The sequence below is a fragment of the Microtus ochrogaster genome, linkage group LG5, assembly GCF_000317375.1.
Source record: "Microtus ochrogaster isolate Prairie Vole_2 linkage group LG5, MicOch1.0, whole genome shotgun sequence".
Lineage (NCBI taxonomy): Eukaryota > Metazoa > Chordata > Mammalia > Rodentia > Cricetidae > Microtus > Microtus ochrogaster.
The window spans coordinates 66,300,556-66,319,263 of record NC_022031.1 but is presented as its reverse complement, the minus strand read 5'-3'; the positions used below and the strand labels follow the sequence as shown (position 1 = coordinate 66,319,263).

The 18,708-nt window shown below is 35.4% G+C and overlaps 1 protein-coding gene across 6 annotated transcripts in view; it reads left to right on the top strand.

Annotated features, from left to right (window-relative positions):
• Nucleotides 1-18,708, top strand: part of Wwp1 (WW domain containing E3 ubiquitin protein ligase 1) — an 80,367-nt gene that overhangs the window by 13,308 nt on the left and 48,351 nt on the right. For 2 of the 6 annotated variants that reach the window (XM_026786632.1, XM_013351876.2), the window contains exons 2-8: nucleotides 3,277-3,372; nucleotides 9,657-9,747; nucleotides 12,508-12,550; nucleotides 14,347-14,485; nucleotides 15,493-15,617; nucleotides 17,342-17,479; nucleotides 17,570-17,636. In XM_026786632.1, the coding sequence (XP_026642433.1) occupies nucleotides 17,585-17,636 (52 nt within the window). In that variant the 5' untranslated portion in view covers nucleotides 3,277-3,372; nucleotides 9,657-9,747; nucleotides 12,508-12,550; ... (2 more) ...; nucleotides 17,342-17,479; nucleotides 17,570-17,584. The remainder of the gene's footprint in view (nucleotides 1-3,276; nucleotides 3,373-9,656; nucleotides 9,748-12,507; nucleotides 12,551-14,346; nucleotides 14,486-15,492; nucleotides 15,618-17,341; nucleotides 17,480-17,569; nucleotides 17,637-18,708) is intronic. The other 4 variants (XM_013351875.2, XM_005362346.3, XM_013351877.2 and 1 more) reach the window with 3 other exon arrangements.

The window sequence follows — 18,708 nt, the reverse complement described above, 5'->3', positions numbered from 1 at the left end:
AGGGAGGTGGGAGGCGGTGGCGGGGAGGGGCAGAAATCCTTAATAAATAAATAAAATTAAAAAAAAAAACATAAACAGAGTTAAAAAAAAAAGAAAAATTCTGCGTGTGTTGAACAAATTCATGATCACCCTCATCTTTTCCCCACAGAACAATACAGTATAACATATTTTACATAGAATTTACATTGTGTTTTTTAAGTAATCTGCAGGTGACTAGAGTATATGGGAGGGGTGTGTGTAATTTTATGCAACTATTGTGCCATTCCATTTAGTTGACACCATATCTGTGGATATAGGTATTCCCTATGGGTACCCAAGAATAATAATATTTAGGCAGTGTCTCCTGTGTGTTAGCTGGGATTCAGTCTCAGAGTTTGAAGTAAAGTTTTGATATATTTAGTTTTGAATAGTATTTTTTGAATTGATATTATGCAGCATTTGAGTAGGGAATCTGTTTTCTACATTGCTCAATAAGGCAAGAGGAAAAATTACTAAATGCATATCTTTTAAGTTAGTATTTTCCTATTCTAATATTTACTATATTAGAATAGTATAGTATATACAATTTTAGTAAAACATATACTGAATTGAAATTTTTAATGATGATCATGAGGGTAGAGTTGGTGAGGGAAGGAGGTCAGTGTGGACATAGCCACCAGTTTTTGCGTTTTTTTAGTCTAGGGTGTTTTTTTTTTAAACATCTTTGGGCTAAAGACTAGAAGGATTGCTGCTAAGTTCGTGTATGTTTTTCTGACAAGTGTTTTCTAGTAAAAAGAAAAAAATGCATGCTTTTTTATGGCCTTTCTTGGAAAAGAGTTAAGGTATTTTGTTTGGGGGAATTGATAACAAAAAATGTAACTGTTTAAAACATCCGTTTTTATGGTGCAATATCACCATCTTGTGGTGTTTTAGGATATTGTTTCAAAATTTTCCAAACATGAACATATATTACATATTTAATGTCTTGATGTTAGTTAGGCAAGGATTCCACCAGATCTGTATTTGAAAATTTTTGTAAATGGGCTGTGGAGTAAAAATAAAAAGTGTGATTGAGGAAAATAATAGTATAAAATGAAACGGTTATGAGTTAGATTGGTATGGTAATGAGTGACTTACTGATATTTCTTGTTTTATGAGATAAGTAGTATTTTTAGTAAAATAATTAAAAGCCTTAAAAAATAATCCAGTTTTTTTGTCATCCATTTCTTATTTAAGAAGAAATTAAGGTGCAGAATAATTTAAGTATCCTGTTTTAGCTATTTATTGGGACTTTAAATTTATTTTATTGTAAAATAGTGCTTTCTAGATTGATTACTCTTGGAAGAAGGTTCTTTTGGATTAATTTGTTATGAGTCAGTCTTTCTTCTAGCATGAGGTGATGGCTCTGTTTTTTTGTTATACTGATGCAGAGAACTTAGAACATGGCTCTTAAGTGGCAGGACTAGAAAGAAAGTCCTCAGCATTCAACCACAGAACTGGCTCTTGAAAACTTTGCATTGTCTCCCACATGTGCTCCTCTTCTCCCTTTGCTACTGTGACACCATGGTCTACCCGCACTGACATGGAAAATCTTAGTTTCAGATTAGCTACATTTTTATTATTAACCCTCAGCTATGGCATGTTCCTCCTTTACCCCAGTACTTCTTTCATATTGCCAATGTGCTTGTTTAGTTAAACTCATTCCTTTGGATGTAGCTTCATAGTTGCCAAAGTTATCATTTCAAATAGGTTTCTTTATTGAAGCCCCTCAGTATATATGAGCATAAACCTACAGTTTTGTGCACAATGTAGTTAGGATTTTATTTCCCTCTTAGCTTCTTTGTCCTCTTGTTCCACTGCCCAGCCATGCTGTCAGCTCTGTGTAATGCTGTCTTGAAGAATTGTACGAGGGCTGGAGAGATGGCTCGGTGGCAGTAGTACTTACTTAACTGCTTGTGTAGAGGATCCTGTAATGCTATATTAGTTTTGTTTTGATAAATAAAGCTTGCCTGTAGATCAGAGGGTAATGTAGTCAACCACATAGGCCAGGAAGTGGTGGCACACACCTTTAATCTCAGCAGCCACACTAGCTAGCCATAGATGCCAGGAGGTAGTGGTGCAGGCCTTTAATCCCAGCACTAGAGAGGATTATAAAAGAGGAGGAGACAGGAATCAGTCTCAGTCTCAGCCTGAGGATTCCCATTTTGGTCTGAGGTAGAGGTAAGAGCCAGTGGCTGGCCTCTTTGCTTTTCTGATCTTCAGCTTGAACCCCAATATCTGTCTCTGGATTTTTATTATTTGTGCTACAGGATCCAGGTTCGATGCCCAGTGTCCACATTTGACAGCTCACAACTACCTGTAATTCCAGTTTCAGGAAGCACTTCTGGCTTCTGCAAACATCAGTATACACATGTGACATACACGCATGCACAAATACGTAAAAAATATTTTTAAACAATTGTGAGACTGGCGAGATGGCTCTTAAGAGTAATGGGTGCTCTTTCAGAGGACCCAGGTTCTATTCCTAGTATCCTTATGGTGGTTCATAGTTTTCTGTAACTCTATTTCAGGAGATCCTCTTCTGAACGCCATAAACACCAGGAATTATGTGGTATATAGATACACATTCCGTCTGTCTTAATTAGGGTTTCTATTGCTGTGAAGAGGCACCATTACCATGGCAACTCTTATAAAGGAAAAACTTAATTGGGGCTGGCTTACAGTTTCAGAGGTTTAGTCTACTATCATCATGGTAGGACATGATGGCATACAGGCAGACATGGTGCTGGAGGAGCTCAGAGTTCTACATCTTGATCTGCAGGCATCAGAAGAAGACTATCATGCAAAGCCTAGCTTGAGCATATAAGACCTCCAAACCTGCCTCCTTACTGACACTTCCTCCAACAAGGCCACACCTCCTTCTAGTGCCACTCCCTATGGGCCAAGCATTCAAACATGAGTCTATTTCAGGCCAACACAGGCAAAACACCATATACATAATTGTTTGTTTGTTTATCTGTCTATCTATCTATCTATCTATCTATCTATCTATCTATCTATCTATCTATCTATCTATCTATCTATTTTTGAGACATGGTAGATTCATAGAGATCTGCCTGCCTCTGCCTCCTGAGTGCTGGGATTAATAGTGTGTACCACCATGTATAAAAATTACATGTACAGGTTATTTTCTCTGTGATGCCTCTGCTTCTTGACTAAAGGTTATCTGCTTTCCTTATGTGCTCCAAAGGAAGTACGTGGCATTCTGCGTCACACTGAAAACTTTTGTGTTTGCAGGGTTGTCTCCTCACCAGACTATGAGCTCCTTGACAGAAGAAATCGTATCTTACTCATCTTTGTATCCTCGGTGTCTGGCACAATTCTTGATACACAGTAAGTGATTGACCCCTTTTGTTTTAAATGAAATGATGTAGCTAGTAGTCAAACTAATGCTAATTGTGAATTCTTATAAATCAAAATAAACCTATATAAATCAATTAATGTATTTTTTTTATAAAAATGAAACTCTTACAGGGTGCACATCTTTAGTCTCAGCACTTGGAAGGGAAAGGCAGTAAGTTTGAGTATAGTCTGGTTTACATAGCAAGTTCCAGGCCAGCCAGGACTACACAGAGACCCTGTCTCAAAAGGAATAAATAAAAAATTTACAAAGTGAAGCTATGTACTTTAAACACTTCCTGAGATTCAATTTTTGAATCATTTCATCATGTTTTCCAGTATGTATGTATGTATGTATGTATGTATGTATGTATGTATGTATGTGATGTGGGAATGATTTCTTATTAATAAAGAAACTGCCTAGGCCCATTTCATAGGCCAGCCCTTAGGTAGGCGGAGAAAACAGAACAGGATGCTGGGAGAAAGAAGCTGAGTCAGAGAGTCGCCATGGTTCTCCCACGCCAGACAGACGCAGGTTAAGATCATTCCTGGTAAGCCAGCTTGTGGGCCACACAGAATAATAGAAATGGGTTAGATCAATATGTAAGAGCTAGCCAATAAGAGGCTGGAACTAATGGGTCAGGCAGTGATTAAAAGAATACAGTTTCCGTGTAATTATTTCGGGCATAAGCTAAGCTAGCCATGCGGGCGGCAGGGTGCTGGGGACGCAGGGGGACGCAGCCCCGCCACTCTTATTTCAACATTTAGTCTTAGCAAATACCTGTCTAATGGAATAATGAAGTCAGTCTACCTCCAAAGTAAAAGTACTTTCTAGCTTGTCTGTCATTTAATGCCCAGAGAAAAAAGTGTCTTTATTGGAAGGCTAATTAAATGGGTGAAAGACATACCTTTCCCCTTGTTTTGATCATAGACTATAGAAGTCATCCTTGATGGATTAGTGATTTACCCTCTCCTCTGTCTACTTTCTTGATAATTGGGCCTGGGGTGATAGCTCAGTGAGTAAAGCATTTGCTGTCTAGGCATGAAGGCCCCATGATCTCCTTTTATTGTGTTATTGCTCTAGCTAGAATCTAACAAACTATATTGAATAGATATGGAAAGAGTGGCAACCTTATCTTGTTCCTGATTTCAGTGGGATGGCTTTGAGTTTCTCTCCATTTAGTTTGATGTTGGCTATTGACTTGCTGTGTATTTCGTTTGTTATGTTTAGGTATGTTTATTGTATCCCTGCTCTCTCCAAGACCAAGACCTTTATCATCAAGGGGTGTTGTATTTTGTCAAAGGCTTTTTCAGCATCTAATGAGATGATCATGTGGTTTTAATTTTTCAGTTTGTTTATATGGTGAATTATGTTGATAGATTTTCATGTGTTGACCATCCCTGCATCTCTGGGATGAAGCCTACTTGATCATCATTGTGGGTGACTTTGCTGATGTGTTCTTGGATTTGATTTGCCAGTATTTTATTGAGTATTTTTGCATCAAGGTTGATTAGTGAGATTGGTCTGTAATTCTCTTTCTTAGTAATGTCTTTCTGTGGTTTGGGTACCAGGGTAATTGTAGCCTCATAAAGAGTTTGGCAATGTTCCTTCTGTTTCTTTTGTGTGGAACAATTTGAGGAGTATTGGTATTAGTTTTTCTTTGAAAATCTTGTAGAATTCTGAGCTGAAGGCATTTGGTCCTGAGCTTTTTTGGTTGGGAGACTTTTGATGACTGTTTCTATTTCATTAGCAACTATAGGTCTTTTTAATTTGCTTATCTGGTCTTGATTTAATTTTGGTAAGTGATATTTATCCAGAAAGTTGTCCATTTCCTTTAAGTTTTCCAATTTTGTGGAGTACAGGTTTTTGAGATATGACCTAATGAGTCTCTGGATTTCCTCTGTGTCTCTTGTTAGTTCCCCTTTTCAATTCTGATTTTCTTAATTTGAATATTTTTTCTCTGCCTTTTAGTTAGTTTGGATAAAGGTTTGTCTGCTTTGTTGATTTTCTCGAAGAACCAACTCTTTGTCTCATTGATTCTTTGTATTGTTTTCTTTGTTTCTATTTTGTTGATATCAGCTCTCATTTGATTATTTCCTGCCATCTAGTTCTTTTGTGTGAGTTTGCCTCCTTTTGTTCTAGAGTTTTCAAATGTTCTGTTAATTCACTAGTATGGGATTTTCCCAGCTTCTTTATGTAGACATTTAGTGTTATGAACTTTCCTCTTAACACTGCTTTCATTGTGTCCCATAAATTTGGGTATGTTGTGTGGTCATTTTCATTGAATTTTAGGAAGTCTTTAATTTCTCCCTTTATTTGTCTTCCTTGACCCATTTATGGTTCAGTTGAGCATTGTTTAATTTCCATGTGTTTGTGGGCTTTCTGGAATTAGTGTTGCTGTTGAATTCTAATTTAAGTCATGGTGATCCAATAAGGTATATGGGCTTATTCCATTTTTTTTGTTGTTGTTGTTGTTGTTGTTGTTGTTGTATCTGTTGAGGTTTGCTTTGTTACTAGCAAGTGGTCAATTTTTGAGAAGGTTTCATGAGGTGCTGATAAGAAGGTATATTCCTTTATGTTTGGATGGAATGTTCCATAGATGTCTGTTAAATCCATTTGATTAATAACATCTGTTAGTTCCCATATTTCTCTGTTAATTTTCTGTCTGACAGACCTGTCCAGTGGTGAGACTGGAGTGTTGAAGTCTCCCACTGTTAGCGGGTGGGATTTAATGTGTGATTTAGGCTTTAGAAGTATTTCTTTTACATATGAGTGCCCTTGTGTTTTGGGCATAGATGTTCAGTATTGAGATTTTCTCTTGATGGGATTTTCCTGTGACTAATATGAATTGTCCTCCTTTGTTTCTTTGGACTGATTTTAGTTTGAAGTCTGTTTTGTTAGATAATAGTATAGCTATACCAGCTTGTTTCTTTGGTTTATTTGATTGGAAAAAGTTTTGCCCCTGCCCTTTAGTCTGAGTTGATATCTGTCTTTGAGTTGGAAGTGGATGATTCTGTCTTTGTATTCAATCTGTTAACCTATGTCTTTTGATAGGTGAATTGAGTCCATTTATATTAAAGTACATTAATTACCAGTAATTGCTAGCTCCTGTTATTTTAGTTTTCATTGTTGATGATGTTATTGTGTGTGTTTTCCCCTTCTTTGGGATTTGCTACTGTGAGATCATCTATTGTTTGTATTTTTGTGGATGTAGCCAACTTTTTGGGTTTGGAGTTTTCCTTCTAGTACTTTGTGTAGGACTGGGTTTGTGCAAAGGTACTGGTTAAATCTGGTTCTGTCATGGAATATCTTCTTTAGTCTGTGTGTGGTGATTCAAAGTTTTGCTGGGTATAGTAGTCTGGGCTGGCATCTGTGGTCTCCTAAGGTCTGTGCAATGCTTGACTATGACCTTCGTGCTTTCATTGATTCAATTGAGAAGTCAGGTGTAATTCTGATAGGTCTGCCTTTATATGTTACTTGGTCTTTTTCCTTTGCAGCTCTTAACATTTTTCTTTATTCTGTATGTTTGGTGTTTTGATTATTATGTAGCCAGGTTTGGTCTTTTCATCATGTCCCATTTTTCCTGAATATTTTGTGTTAAGCTTTTGTTAGATTTAATGCTTTCTTTGACCCATGAGTCTATATCCTCTGTTGTATCTTCAGTGCTTGAGATTCTCTCTTCCATGTCTTGTGTTCTATTGTTCATGCTTGCATTTGTGGTGTCTGATCGTTTTCTCATAATTTCTGTTTCTATAATCCCTCGGTTTTTTTGTTGTCTCTATTTCAGTTTTCAAGTCTTGAGTAATTTCTTTCATATGTTTGATTGCTTTTTCTTGCTTTTCTTTAAGGGATTTGTTGGTTTCCCCCCCCCCCTTTTTTTTGTTTATCTTTTCCTCCGTTTCTTGGAGGGAATTTTTCATTTCCTCTTTAAGGACCTCAAACATTCTCTAAAGTTTATTTTTTAGGTCATTTTCTTCTGCTTCATCTATATTTGGTTGTTCAAGTCTTGCTGTTGTAGGGCCAGTAGTTTTTTAGTGGTTTCATGTCGCTCTTTGTGGTGTGAGTAGGTTCTTACCTTGACTACTCATCTTTTTGGGGCAGTGCAGCTGGCAGGTGGGTCATTCACCAACTCATTTGCCTGGTGTCTTTATATTATGTTTTTATAGTTTTTTCTTGATTGGCAATTATTATTTCTTCATTTATTGATAAAACTAGAATTTAAAAGTATACAGTTGTTATTTTGAAAGTTCTTAACAGTCAGAAACTATTGTATTGAATTTCTACTGACTTTTACTTGTAGGTAAAACAGATTAGTTTTCTAATTAGTTCTTCATTCTGGGTAAACCCCAAGGCTAAGTTTGGGTATGATCCTAATGGTATATGTCAGTGGGTTGTTGGTGTTCTGATATAATTTTGTCATGGGTCCTCACAGTGAGGCCTTAGTGTTAAGAAAAGCCTCTCTGCCGACACAAAAAATTCTAATCAAACCAGATTACGCCAAATCAAATGCCTGTGTTTAATAGACGGTGGTCACTGGTGACCGGGAGAGCATGGTGAGGGAAAGACAGAGGGAATGCACACTCAAAACCATGTGTTCTTCTTTCCAGCTCAAGCTTAAATACCCTGTGGGGTCAGCGCATGACAGGCTGGGAGTTGGAGTCCAAGCGCAAAGCTCTTGGCAGGCCAGGAGTGACACTTTGAACTCAATATTACATTTAGTTCCCTTCATCTTTCAGTGGGCTCAGTTCTTGTCTCTTGACCATACACTTTAACTATCAGCATTCACAACCAGGATAACATGTTTGTTTGTCTATACTATTTCTCATTTTTTTTTTTTATTTATTTATTTATTTATTTATTTATTGTCTATTTGTGTGAATAAAGAAATGAGGAAGTTAGAGGACAACTTGTCAGGTATGAGGATTGAACTAAGATTGTTAGCCTTTATATACTGCTATTTATATATAAATATATATGTATATAAAGACATATATATATACTGTATATATGTTTCTTACTATTATTTTATTTCTTTTTTTTAAGGCTGCCATAATATAAATATGGCGTAGGCTTGATAATTTACACTTAAGAATATAACAGAATTTGGAAAATGAACAGTTGGTTTTGAGCTATTCAGGAAGTGTTTATGTTAAAGCAGGAAGGAAGATTTTTTATAATATCTAGTAGAACAGACTGCTAGAAATTGAAAAAGCCTTCAATTTCCATTGACTATATTCCCTTTGTTGATAATTTAAGTGTTCCATTTCAATTGATTTTTTTTAAAAAAATTCATTCTTTTTTTTATTTTTGAGATTAATATATTTCTACCTTCTTTTCCCTCCTGTACCCCCCAATGTCACTATCTTTCAAATTCATGGCTTCGTTTTTTACTAATTTGTTATTACATGCACATATGTATAGTTCTATGCTTACATATTTCTGAATGTAGTTTCTTCAGTCCATATAATGGACTCTTCTGTGAATAAGCATATTGACCTGAATGAGTTCTTGATCGTGTGTGTGTGTGTGTGTGTGTGTGTGTGTGTGTGTGTGTGTATACACAGGCTATGCAGATCTAAGTAAGTGAAGAGAATGCAATGATTTTAAAATATTGGTCCCTAAATTTAGAGAAAAGATCTAAATGGAGCACAAAAAAAGATGACAAATTAAGGGGAAGGCAAGATTATTATTATTAATTAATACTCATTAGTATTTCTCAATATTTCCCAGAATATACCACTTTAATCTTTAGTAGGTTAAAGATGGGTAGAAGTTGAGCCTTGAGATAAAAAAAGGTGTAGTTAACTCTGCTTTTTCTTTAATTTTTTTAAACAAAATTTAAATTCCTGGTTAAGTGTACAGTTTATATTTTCCTTAATATAATTATTGTACTGCGATTATTTAGGAAAAGATTTTATTTCTCATGAAACACACACTGAAGTATTAAAGAATAAAGGGGGTATATACTAAGGAGATTTTAATAATATATAATATATATCATGTTTGCATATTCATGTACATATTAATTTTAAGTCCTCATATGAGCCAGGATTCCTAGTATTATCATTTACTTTGTTGCTCAAATTGACTCAGATATGGTTAAATAGCTACACTCATATAATGTTTCTATACTGTTTTAATTTTAAATGAAAGACAAGTGAGAACTTGTGACGGATATGAACTTTTATTGATTCAAATGAATGGTTTTAAATCATCCAGAAGATTGAAATATCCTCTCTGATGTCTGAACATATTATTTCATTTTTTTTTTAAATAGAGTCAAGGTCAATTTTGGGACATGGCCACTGCTTCACCAAGGTCTGATACTAGTGATAACCACAGTGGAAGGTTACAGTTAAAGGTAACTGGTAAGTGATTTTAGTAATAATGTAGTATTGTGATGGGTAGATGAAGTTGGATTTTGCATACCTAATGAGGCAAATATATTCCGTAAGTGATGCTCTTGAGACATACACAGTGAAGTTGGACTCATACTAGGCAGCACTGGGTTTTAATGTCTTGCCTTCATGTTGCCTTGCCTTGACTTTATCATTTTGTTCATTTCTGTTTTTAAAGTAAACATTAATTTGTAAAATTCATGATCTTGATTTCACAATAGCTCGAGTAATAGAAACTACTACTTATGACTATAAAGGAGGAGACCAAGGTTCAGAGGAACCACTCTGCCTTCTCTTAGTAATGAGGATGCCGGTTGCGGTCTTAAGACTTTTATCACAAACCATGTTCTTTGTATAGGTCTTTTTTTTTTTTTTTCTTTTTTTTACCCCTTCTGATCTTGGAGATTGAAGCCAGGGCCTTGTTCATGCTGGGTGGTAAGTAAGTATTCTATCACTGAACTACATCCTCAGTCGAGCTTACTCCATTAGTCCTTTTATTTCAAGCAATCAGGTACTATCCTTCAAGGCCCCTCTATTATTGAAGTCTGGTCATTGTCTATGTGTGAACTGGGAGAATCCATATCTCCTTTAGTCTTGCGTGTGAATGATCAGGGTGCCAGCTTGGCATGGATGGCACATTAGCAGCAGAGCTACTGTTGAATGCCTTATATTCTTTCAGTAGTTGGAAGCTTAGGTGGTTGGGATCTTGACCTGAGGTCATCCTTCCCTTTATCTAGTGCTAAGCAGGAGTCTTCTTCATAATGAAGTTAATCTCCCTGTTTCTTTTAACACAAACCTTGGCTGCTCATTAGATCTCCTGATCCTTCTTCCTTCTCCAAACTGTACATTTTGCATTTATTTCTGCCCAATTTGCTCATTTTCATTGTTGATGTGAATAAGCATTTTTAATAATAATCACATCACAAATTCAGTGTTCCTCCTGCCTCAGTTTCACAAGTCCTGGGACTACAGGCATGCACTAATAACCATGTCCGTCATATGGTCATATGGTTCCTTTTCCTTTCCTGTTTTGAGACAGAATCTCTCTGTAGGACCCAGGGTGGCTTCATGATCCTCCTTTAGCACCTTAAGCATTGGAATTGCATGTGTGTACCACTGTGCCCAAGTATCTTCTTTATTTCTGCTGTTAATCCATAGCGTATTGAGGGGAACAAACATACAAGAACAGTGTGCTGTGGGTGTAGCTCCATGATATAGCACTTTCCTAATGTATCTGAGACTTTGAGTTTCATCTCAGCTTCTAAAAACCAACCACCCAATCAACTAATAAAAATATCCTAAAAACAGGAAAACCATGATCTAAAGTCAAACAGAAGGTAACCCATTGTAATGTGATAATTTACTATGCCACGAACATAAGTATAATAGCATGTAGAGATAAGTAATTTTCAGTATTGTAGACTTTAAGATTTCCAACATGAATGGATCAGATGCAAGGTTTTTAAAGTATATAGAGTACTTGCCTTAAAAACTAACAGATTGCTATGGTAGGGTTTGTATATTTAGTTTTTGGTATTGTGTCTTGTGGTACCTCAATTATACTTTATCGATTTTTACATTTATTTATGTATGTGCATATACATGAGCCATGCATGGTACATGTACAGGTCAGATAACAGCTTGTGGGAATTTCTCTCTACTATTTGGGTTCCAGGGATTGAGGTTATTAGGCTTGGTGGCCAGTGCTTTTACTCACAGAGCCACCCCACTGGCCCTTAATTCTGTGGTGAGCAATTTTAGTGTTTGTGATATGCGCTGTAGGTGATTTTTCTCAATCATTTAATTATTTATGGCATAACCATTTTTCTCTTGTTGATTTCAAGAGTTACCACCTTACTTGTTCTATTACTATTTCTTATATCACTATTAGACTATCTACTTATTTTCATTTTATAGTACATACATTTGGAGAAGTCTTAATTAGCTCAATTTTATGTATATTTGTCTCTGTACTTGTCTATTTCCTTTTGCTCCTTATTTGAATTTAAGCTCCCCTTTTCTTGTGTTTACCCCAAACATTCAAACCCAGTAATATTTTGTGTTATTGTTATATAATGATATATTCAATGGGAGGTGATATAAAGCTTTCATCTTAAAATTCTCAGATCTAAGAATATATCAAATAATTTTCTTTCTCTTTTTTGGTGTCCATTGTTTAAGTTTTGTGGTAATTTTTATGTGGATCGTATACGTTTGTTACTAAATGTTTTTAGGGACATTACTGTTACTGGACCTTTTAAGTTAAGGAACCCTATCCAATGTCTGGTAATTTTCAATATTTACATAGTGTTACTGTGAAGGGCATTTTGAGTATAACACGAAGGTGAACAAGTAAATGGGAAAATATAATTTACTCCATTCCCATTAATTAGAATTCCTGTTTAAAATAGTAGCATTCACTTTATTTAAAAACATACCATTAATTTTATATGCATTATTAAGCCACCATATTACAAATTTTTTATGAGATTAAAAAAAGATATTTTAAAATATTTGTTGAGGGGGAGGGGAGGCCTATTATGCTAACAGCTTTCAGTACTATCAAGCACTTTGCCAGATAAAGGTACACAGTGGGATATCTTCATTAGTCGCAGTGCAGATGCTGTCACCATACTGGATGCGGGGAAATTTGTTGTTGATGATGGTGCTTTTGCATGCCTTCAGTCACCAATCCTAAGAATTGGGTATTATTGTTCCCCTGTTTTTCAGGTGAGAAAATGGAGGGGCAGAGCCGTTAATTGACCTCCTTCAGGTCAGGATTCTAGTAATGGCAAAGTTAAAACATGAATCCAGATATGTTACACTTGTATGCTTTTAACATGATCCTGTATTGCCTTCTCTTTACTGACAGTGTGTGGATAGATAGGACCTGTATGTTTTAAAGAAATCACTTTTATTTTAAATGAAACCTTCTATTTTGGGGAGGTTCTTGAGAGGTAACAACTCTGGCCCCTATATCAGTCCCTTGGTGGTAAACTGAGAACAACTTGCAACGTCAGAGAATGGGAATGAGTTTTACTAAGACCCTCCCAGTAGCGCTTCAGACATTATTTTAGACATTGCACTCTGTTGCTAGTATTTTAATAAGCATTCGCTTATAATCTTTTTTGTTATTCTTTCCATGTTAATAGAAGAATAACTATTTCAAACACTTTTTTGTTATTCTTTCCATGTTAATAGAAGAGTAACTATTTCAAACACTTTGCCTCTCACACCACTTTCACTTTGTATTTCACATTGGTTTGCTTGATTAATTTCTTTCAGTAGAATGGAAACTTTCGTTTTATTTCTTAACGATTGATGTGTGTGACGGGTGCTTTTTTTTTCTCATCTCACAGCAGGATAGAGGTGATCATAATCACTGGTTGATTGCACAGTTCTGTGTTTGGAATAACAGTTGCAATCATTAAAGGCACATGTTTAAGCTAAAATAATTTCTTACTATCTTGGGTAAAATAAATTTAAAATTTCCTTTATATAAAAGGTTCTGATTAATTTTTATTTCATGATGACATTTTGAGTTTCAAATTTTTTAAAATAAGTTTTTGTTTGAAACTTTTTTTTAGGTAAAAATGTTCAGTATTTTATGATAAATGGGCCACAATTATATAGTGAATATCATCCAGATGAAGGCATTTACTTTTCTCACAGTCCTTGATACAGTTTGAAATTATATTTATATAGCAGGTAAAGATAGAAACCATTCAAGTATGTAGTGCACACTGATGGCCCTCTGAACGTGGGAGACAGAGAATAGAGGCTTGCAAATTCAATGAGCTTGGGTTACATTTGGGAGAGCTTGATCCCAAATATATATCAATGTATAAATCACTAGGTAAACAGATATCACATCCCACTATACTTTGACAGGAGTGTAAATAGTCAGCCATTTATTGAATAGAGACTTACTGTGCTACACAGCAGTTCTGATATGTCCAAAGTAAATGAAAACACGTTCACAGCAAAACTTGCACATGAATATTTATAGACATCTTAGGTACAACAGCTACAAAGTAATTTAAATGTCTGTCAACTAATAGATAAATAAAGTGTGGCATATCAATAATGGAATAGTACTTGGCATAAAAAGGAATGAAGTATTGATGCTACAGTATTGGTGGAACCCGAGAGCATTATAAGTGGAAGAGGGCAATCATGAAAGACTGTATGGTCCCACTACACAGAATTTATAGGAACAGATCAGGCGATCTATAGAAACAGACTGCGGATGTTGGCAGAAGATAGGAAAATTACTACTTAATGGTCTACTGGTCTTTCGGAGAATTAACAAAAATGTTTTTGAGTTAATTTGAATGTTCATACAAGTCTGAATCTTTTAAAAAGAATGAATCTATTCAAATGGATGAATTCTCTTGATAAATTGATTACTGAGAAATTCAGATGGCTTTCAGACAATAGTAGCTTCTCATCTTGTCAGTGTGATATGTGCTAGAGGTGGAAGAACGCTGCTGTTTCTATTGGTTTAGTAGTTGGCAGTGCTGATCTTTTGGTTCCATCTACAGACAAATAATTATTGTTTTCTGTTAGTTTCTAGTGCCAAACTAAAAAGAAAAAAAAACTGGTTTGGAACAGCAATATATACTGAAGTCATCGTAGATGGAGAAATTAAGAAAACAGCAAAATCCAGTAGTTCTTCTAATCCAAAATGGGATGAGCAGCTGATTGTGTGAGTATCTTATGTAAAGGCTATAAAATCTTCACATTGCATGTCCTATGTTTTATATTTTGTAGAATGACTTCAAGTAATAAGGTTTTTTCTTTATCTAAGAAAGAATTTAAAAGAGATATGTAGAGAGAACAGGTGAAGTCAGAGAGACGCCATGTAACTGCTGAAGGAAATAACTGCCTAGAACCTTTCTAGTAAGCCACATACTCATGACAATACACAAATTACTAGAAGAATATGCCTAAGCTGTTGGCCAAGCAGTGTTGTAATTGATAGTTTCTGTGTGGTTATTTGGGTCTGAACAGTTGGGAAACGAATGAGCAGTCTCCATTTACAGATGTCCATCAACAGATAAGTGGCTGTCCTTCTGAGCTGATGCCAGAATTTCCTAAGTTGTAAAATAAACTGCCCTGCTTTGGTTAAAAAAAGAAAGAAACAAAGAAAGAGATTGAGAGAGAGAGAGAGAAAGAGAGAGGGAGGGAGGAAAGGAAGGAGGGAGGGAGGGAGGAAGAATTTAAGATATGAAGAAATTTTTTAATTTCACTTTTCTCAAAGAGGAAGCACAATAATTGTGTTTTTGTTTTATAGGCAGTTATTTACTCTGAATGTTTAATATAGAAATAAACCCAGTCATTCTTAATTTTGACATTTCGAAGTAAAATGGTATAAAGTTACATGTAAGAATTATAACTAAACTAATGCCAGTCATTCTAAAGAGCTCTAAAAATGGGGTCCCACAGGAGAGATTTTTTTTCTGAGGTCTCAGTAAAACAGTGCTTTGCTGCTCAGTGGGTGGCTAACTACAAAAATCCCAAAGTAGTTTTTAAAGTCATAATGTGTTTGTAAATATTTGTTATTTATATTTCTGATTCAATTAGTTTACTGTTTCATACAGTATTAAACTGAATTCATCGTTTTAGAAAAATCACTGCAATCGATAACTTTTAAGAGAATTAGCACACAACAGTGATGCCATGTTTATTTTTGTTATAATGTTATTCATGCAGAAATGTGACCCCACAGACCACCTTGGAGTTTCGAATTTGGAGTCACCACACTTTAAAAGCAGATGCTCTGTTAGGAAGAGCAACAGTGGACTTGAAACAAGTGCTGTTAACACACAACAGGAAATGTAAGTGGCTTTCTAAACTTTGTTTATTTATATATTATTTCAGAGACTTTAAACATATCCTTCTACAGACCAGAAATGAAGTGTTGTGTTGTGTTTATAAAGAACGTACAATGCCAGTGGTGTTGTAATTGAACAGTGGGCAGTATTTTCCCAGCCTTTGCCCACACTGTAGATCATCTACCAGTTCTTTGATACCAGTTACTCCCACTCATTTGTTGTTACTAGAACAGCATCTCTGATCTGGATAGAGTCCTAACTATCAATGGGGCAGGTCAAGCTCCCCACCCACCCACCAGGTTGGGGAGGATTGCCTCTAGGAAGATCATGAGAGGACCAGGAATTTCCCCCTAGTTATTGGTACTCTCATTTTCCCACTCTGAAGAAGTAACTGCACGTTCCTTAATACTTTTGGCATCTCTGGCCTATGTCAAAGATGAAGCAATAGAGAGACAATGTCTCAAAAAACAGCCACATAAAATAAATCATAATGTACCCATATTAGATAATGAAGTGATCACTGATGAGTTTTTAAAGAAAATTGTTTTTCTAAAACGTATTTACTGATTGTTTTTCTAAGATTTATTAACTGATTATATTTATGGAGTCAAAAGTCATTTTATGGTTTACATATAAAATTGAATAATCAAATCAAGCCAATTGATATATCTGTACAAGTACCCTTTTACCCTTTGTTCTGATGCATGTTTAAACATTTAGTAATTTTGAACTTTACAGTACATAACTGACCACACCCATCATGTATTTCAAGTGTGAAAACCCCATTTTCTTTGTATATTTGAAGTGTTATACTCTTTCATTGTTGTCTTAACAAGTTCTTCTTATTTCTGAGTGGGATAGAAGTTGAATCACAGTGGCTTTGCATTTAAATCAGAATAGATTTAATGGGAGGGAAGTATTTGGCCTTACATAAGAAAAAACACCAAGCTGTTCTCACAGTGTGTAGCATCCAACTGTGTCAGGTGAGTGCTACGACTTTCGTGCAGTTTTGAATTTGGTTTTTAAGACTCTCCACTGCGAATGAAGTTCCTTTTATTTCCTTTTTGATGTTCTTTTTTTTGTATTTATATATATTTTTGGGGGACAGTTGGTTTTTGGGTTTTCGAGACAGGGTTTCTTTGTGTAGTCCTAGCTGCCCTGGAACTCACTCTGTAGCCCAGGCTGGTCTGGAACTCAAAGATCCACCTTCTTCTGTCTCGATTAAAGATGTGTGTCTCCTTGATGTTCTTATTTTTACATTTTATAAAGAAAAGTAAGGAAACTGAGGCTAAATAAAGCTTGAATAACTTAGTTTTTTATGGCTAGTAAGTGGCAGAGGTGGAATTGTCAACTAAGTCATTTGACTCTCAGGATGAAATTGTGCCCCCTTCCCAGGCCTTTGGGCCTCTGCTCAGGAACAAGTTTTCACAGCTATGTGCTTATTAGATAGATAGTATTAGCTTATCCTCTGAAGGTTATACTGTGCACAGAAGCACTTGAAGATGATGTCAAAAGTGTGGAGCTTGGGAAGAAGAGTCACTCAACTGTCCATGAATGAAATTATGCCTGTTGTTGTTTATATAATGTCTACAGATAAAAGTGCAAATAATTGCTTTTTCAAATGCAGCAGTCAAGTTCTGGAATACAGCAGTTCTTGGATTGAGGTATTTTTAAACATACTGTGCATGTGGCACTTGTTTTTAAATTAGAATTTTCTTTTTTTCTAGTAGAAAAAGTGAAAGAAATATTAAAACTTTCTTTGGAAAACAAGAATGGCATAGTGCAAACTGGTGAATTGACAGTTGTGCTTGATGGATTAGTGATTGAGCAAGAAAATCTGACAAACCACAACCCTTCTCCAACCAGTAAGCTGTGCTTATGTACTTTTAAATTTAAATAAAGGAAATTGACAAGAAATATGTAAAAACTGAACTGCTTTCCTTCTTGATGTTTAGCAGAAATCCAGCAGAATGGTGATGCCTTACATGAGAATGGAGACTCCTCGACAAGGACAACTGCCAGGTAGAGTGCTTTATATATTGATATAAGATTTCTCAGGCATCAAGTTTGTGTTTTTAATTTACTTTATTTTCTGTTAGCTCCAAATTCATGACCTTCCTGCTTCAGTTCCTTGATTGTTAGGATTATATTATGGGGTGGAGGTAGGAGTGTTCAAGATCTTATGTAGTCCAGGTAGATGTCAGATCTACTGTGTAGTTGAGGATAACCTCTAACTTCTGATCCGCCTGCTTCTGTACTGTGCCAAGGTTCCTCTGTTTACCTGTCCTGGCAGTCCTAGAATTCACTCTATATATCAGGCTAGCCTCAAACTGAGCGATCTACCTGCTTTTGCCTCCAAGGTGCTGGGATTAAAGGTGCGCATTACCACTGCCTTGCAGAAGTTTTAATCCTTAGCCTCATTTTAGTATTTGTCATAAAATTTAAAAGCCTATCCAGGGCTATATTAAAATACCCCATTTTAAAAATACCAAAAATATATTAATAAATAAAAATTTAAAAGCTTAAATATTAAGATGTTATTTGCCAAGTATCTGGGAAAGAAGCTTTAAAATAACAATTTATTAAGATCTAACACATAAGAAAATCATTGTTCTAGCCTTTTTCTATAAACAAATGCTTCTCTTACAAAGCATAGTGCTTCAACTATTCACTTATGCTGTGGAATGTGGTAGTGCTTTCTATCTTATTGAAATGTTGTTAAACAATCAATATTTATGATTTGTTGGCTAATAGAGTGAGTAGTGTGGGAGGGAGACCTTATTGATTGGGCATTCTTTTGTAGTTCACAAGATAAATGGCCTACAGATTTCATTTTACCATTTCAGAACCTCCCTGCCATTCACATTTTGTGATTGCTAAGTGATGATTTGAAACATATAATTGAAATGAGAGTATATAATGATTCAAATATGGTAGAGTCAGAAGTCCCAAAATATAAAAATATATTCTTACATAATTGACTTGGTACATCTGGAAAAATATGCCAGTAAAGGGCAAAGTACAACCTCTTTGACCATGCACAGTTACTGATACCATTATTATTCTTTTTTTTTTTTTTTTTTTTTTGGTTTTT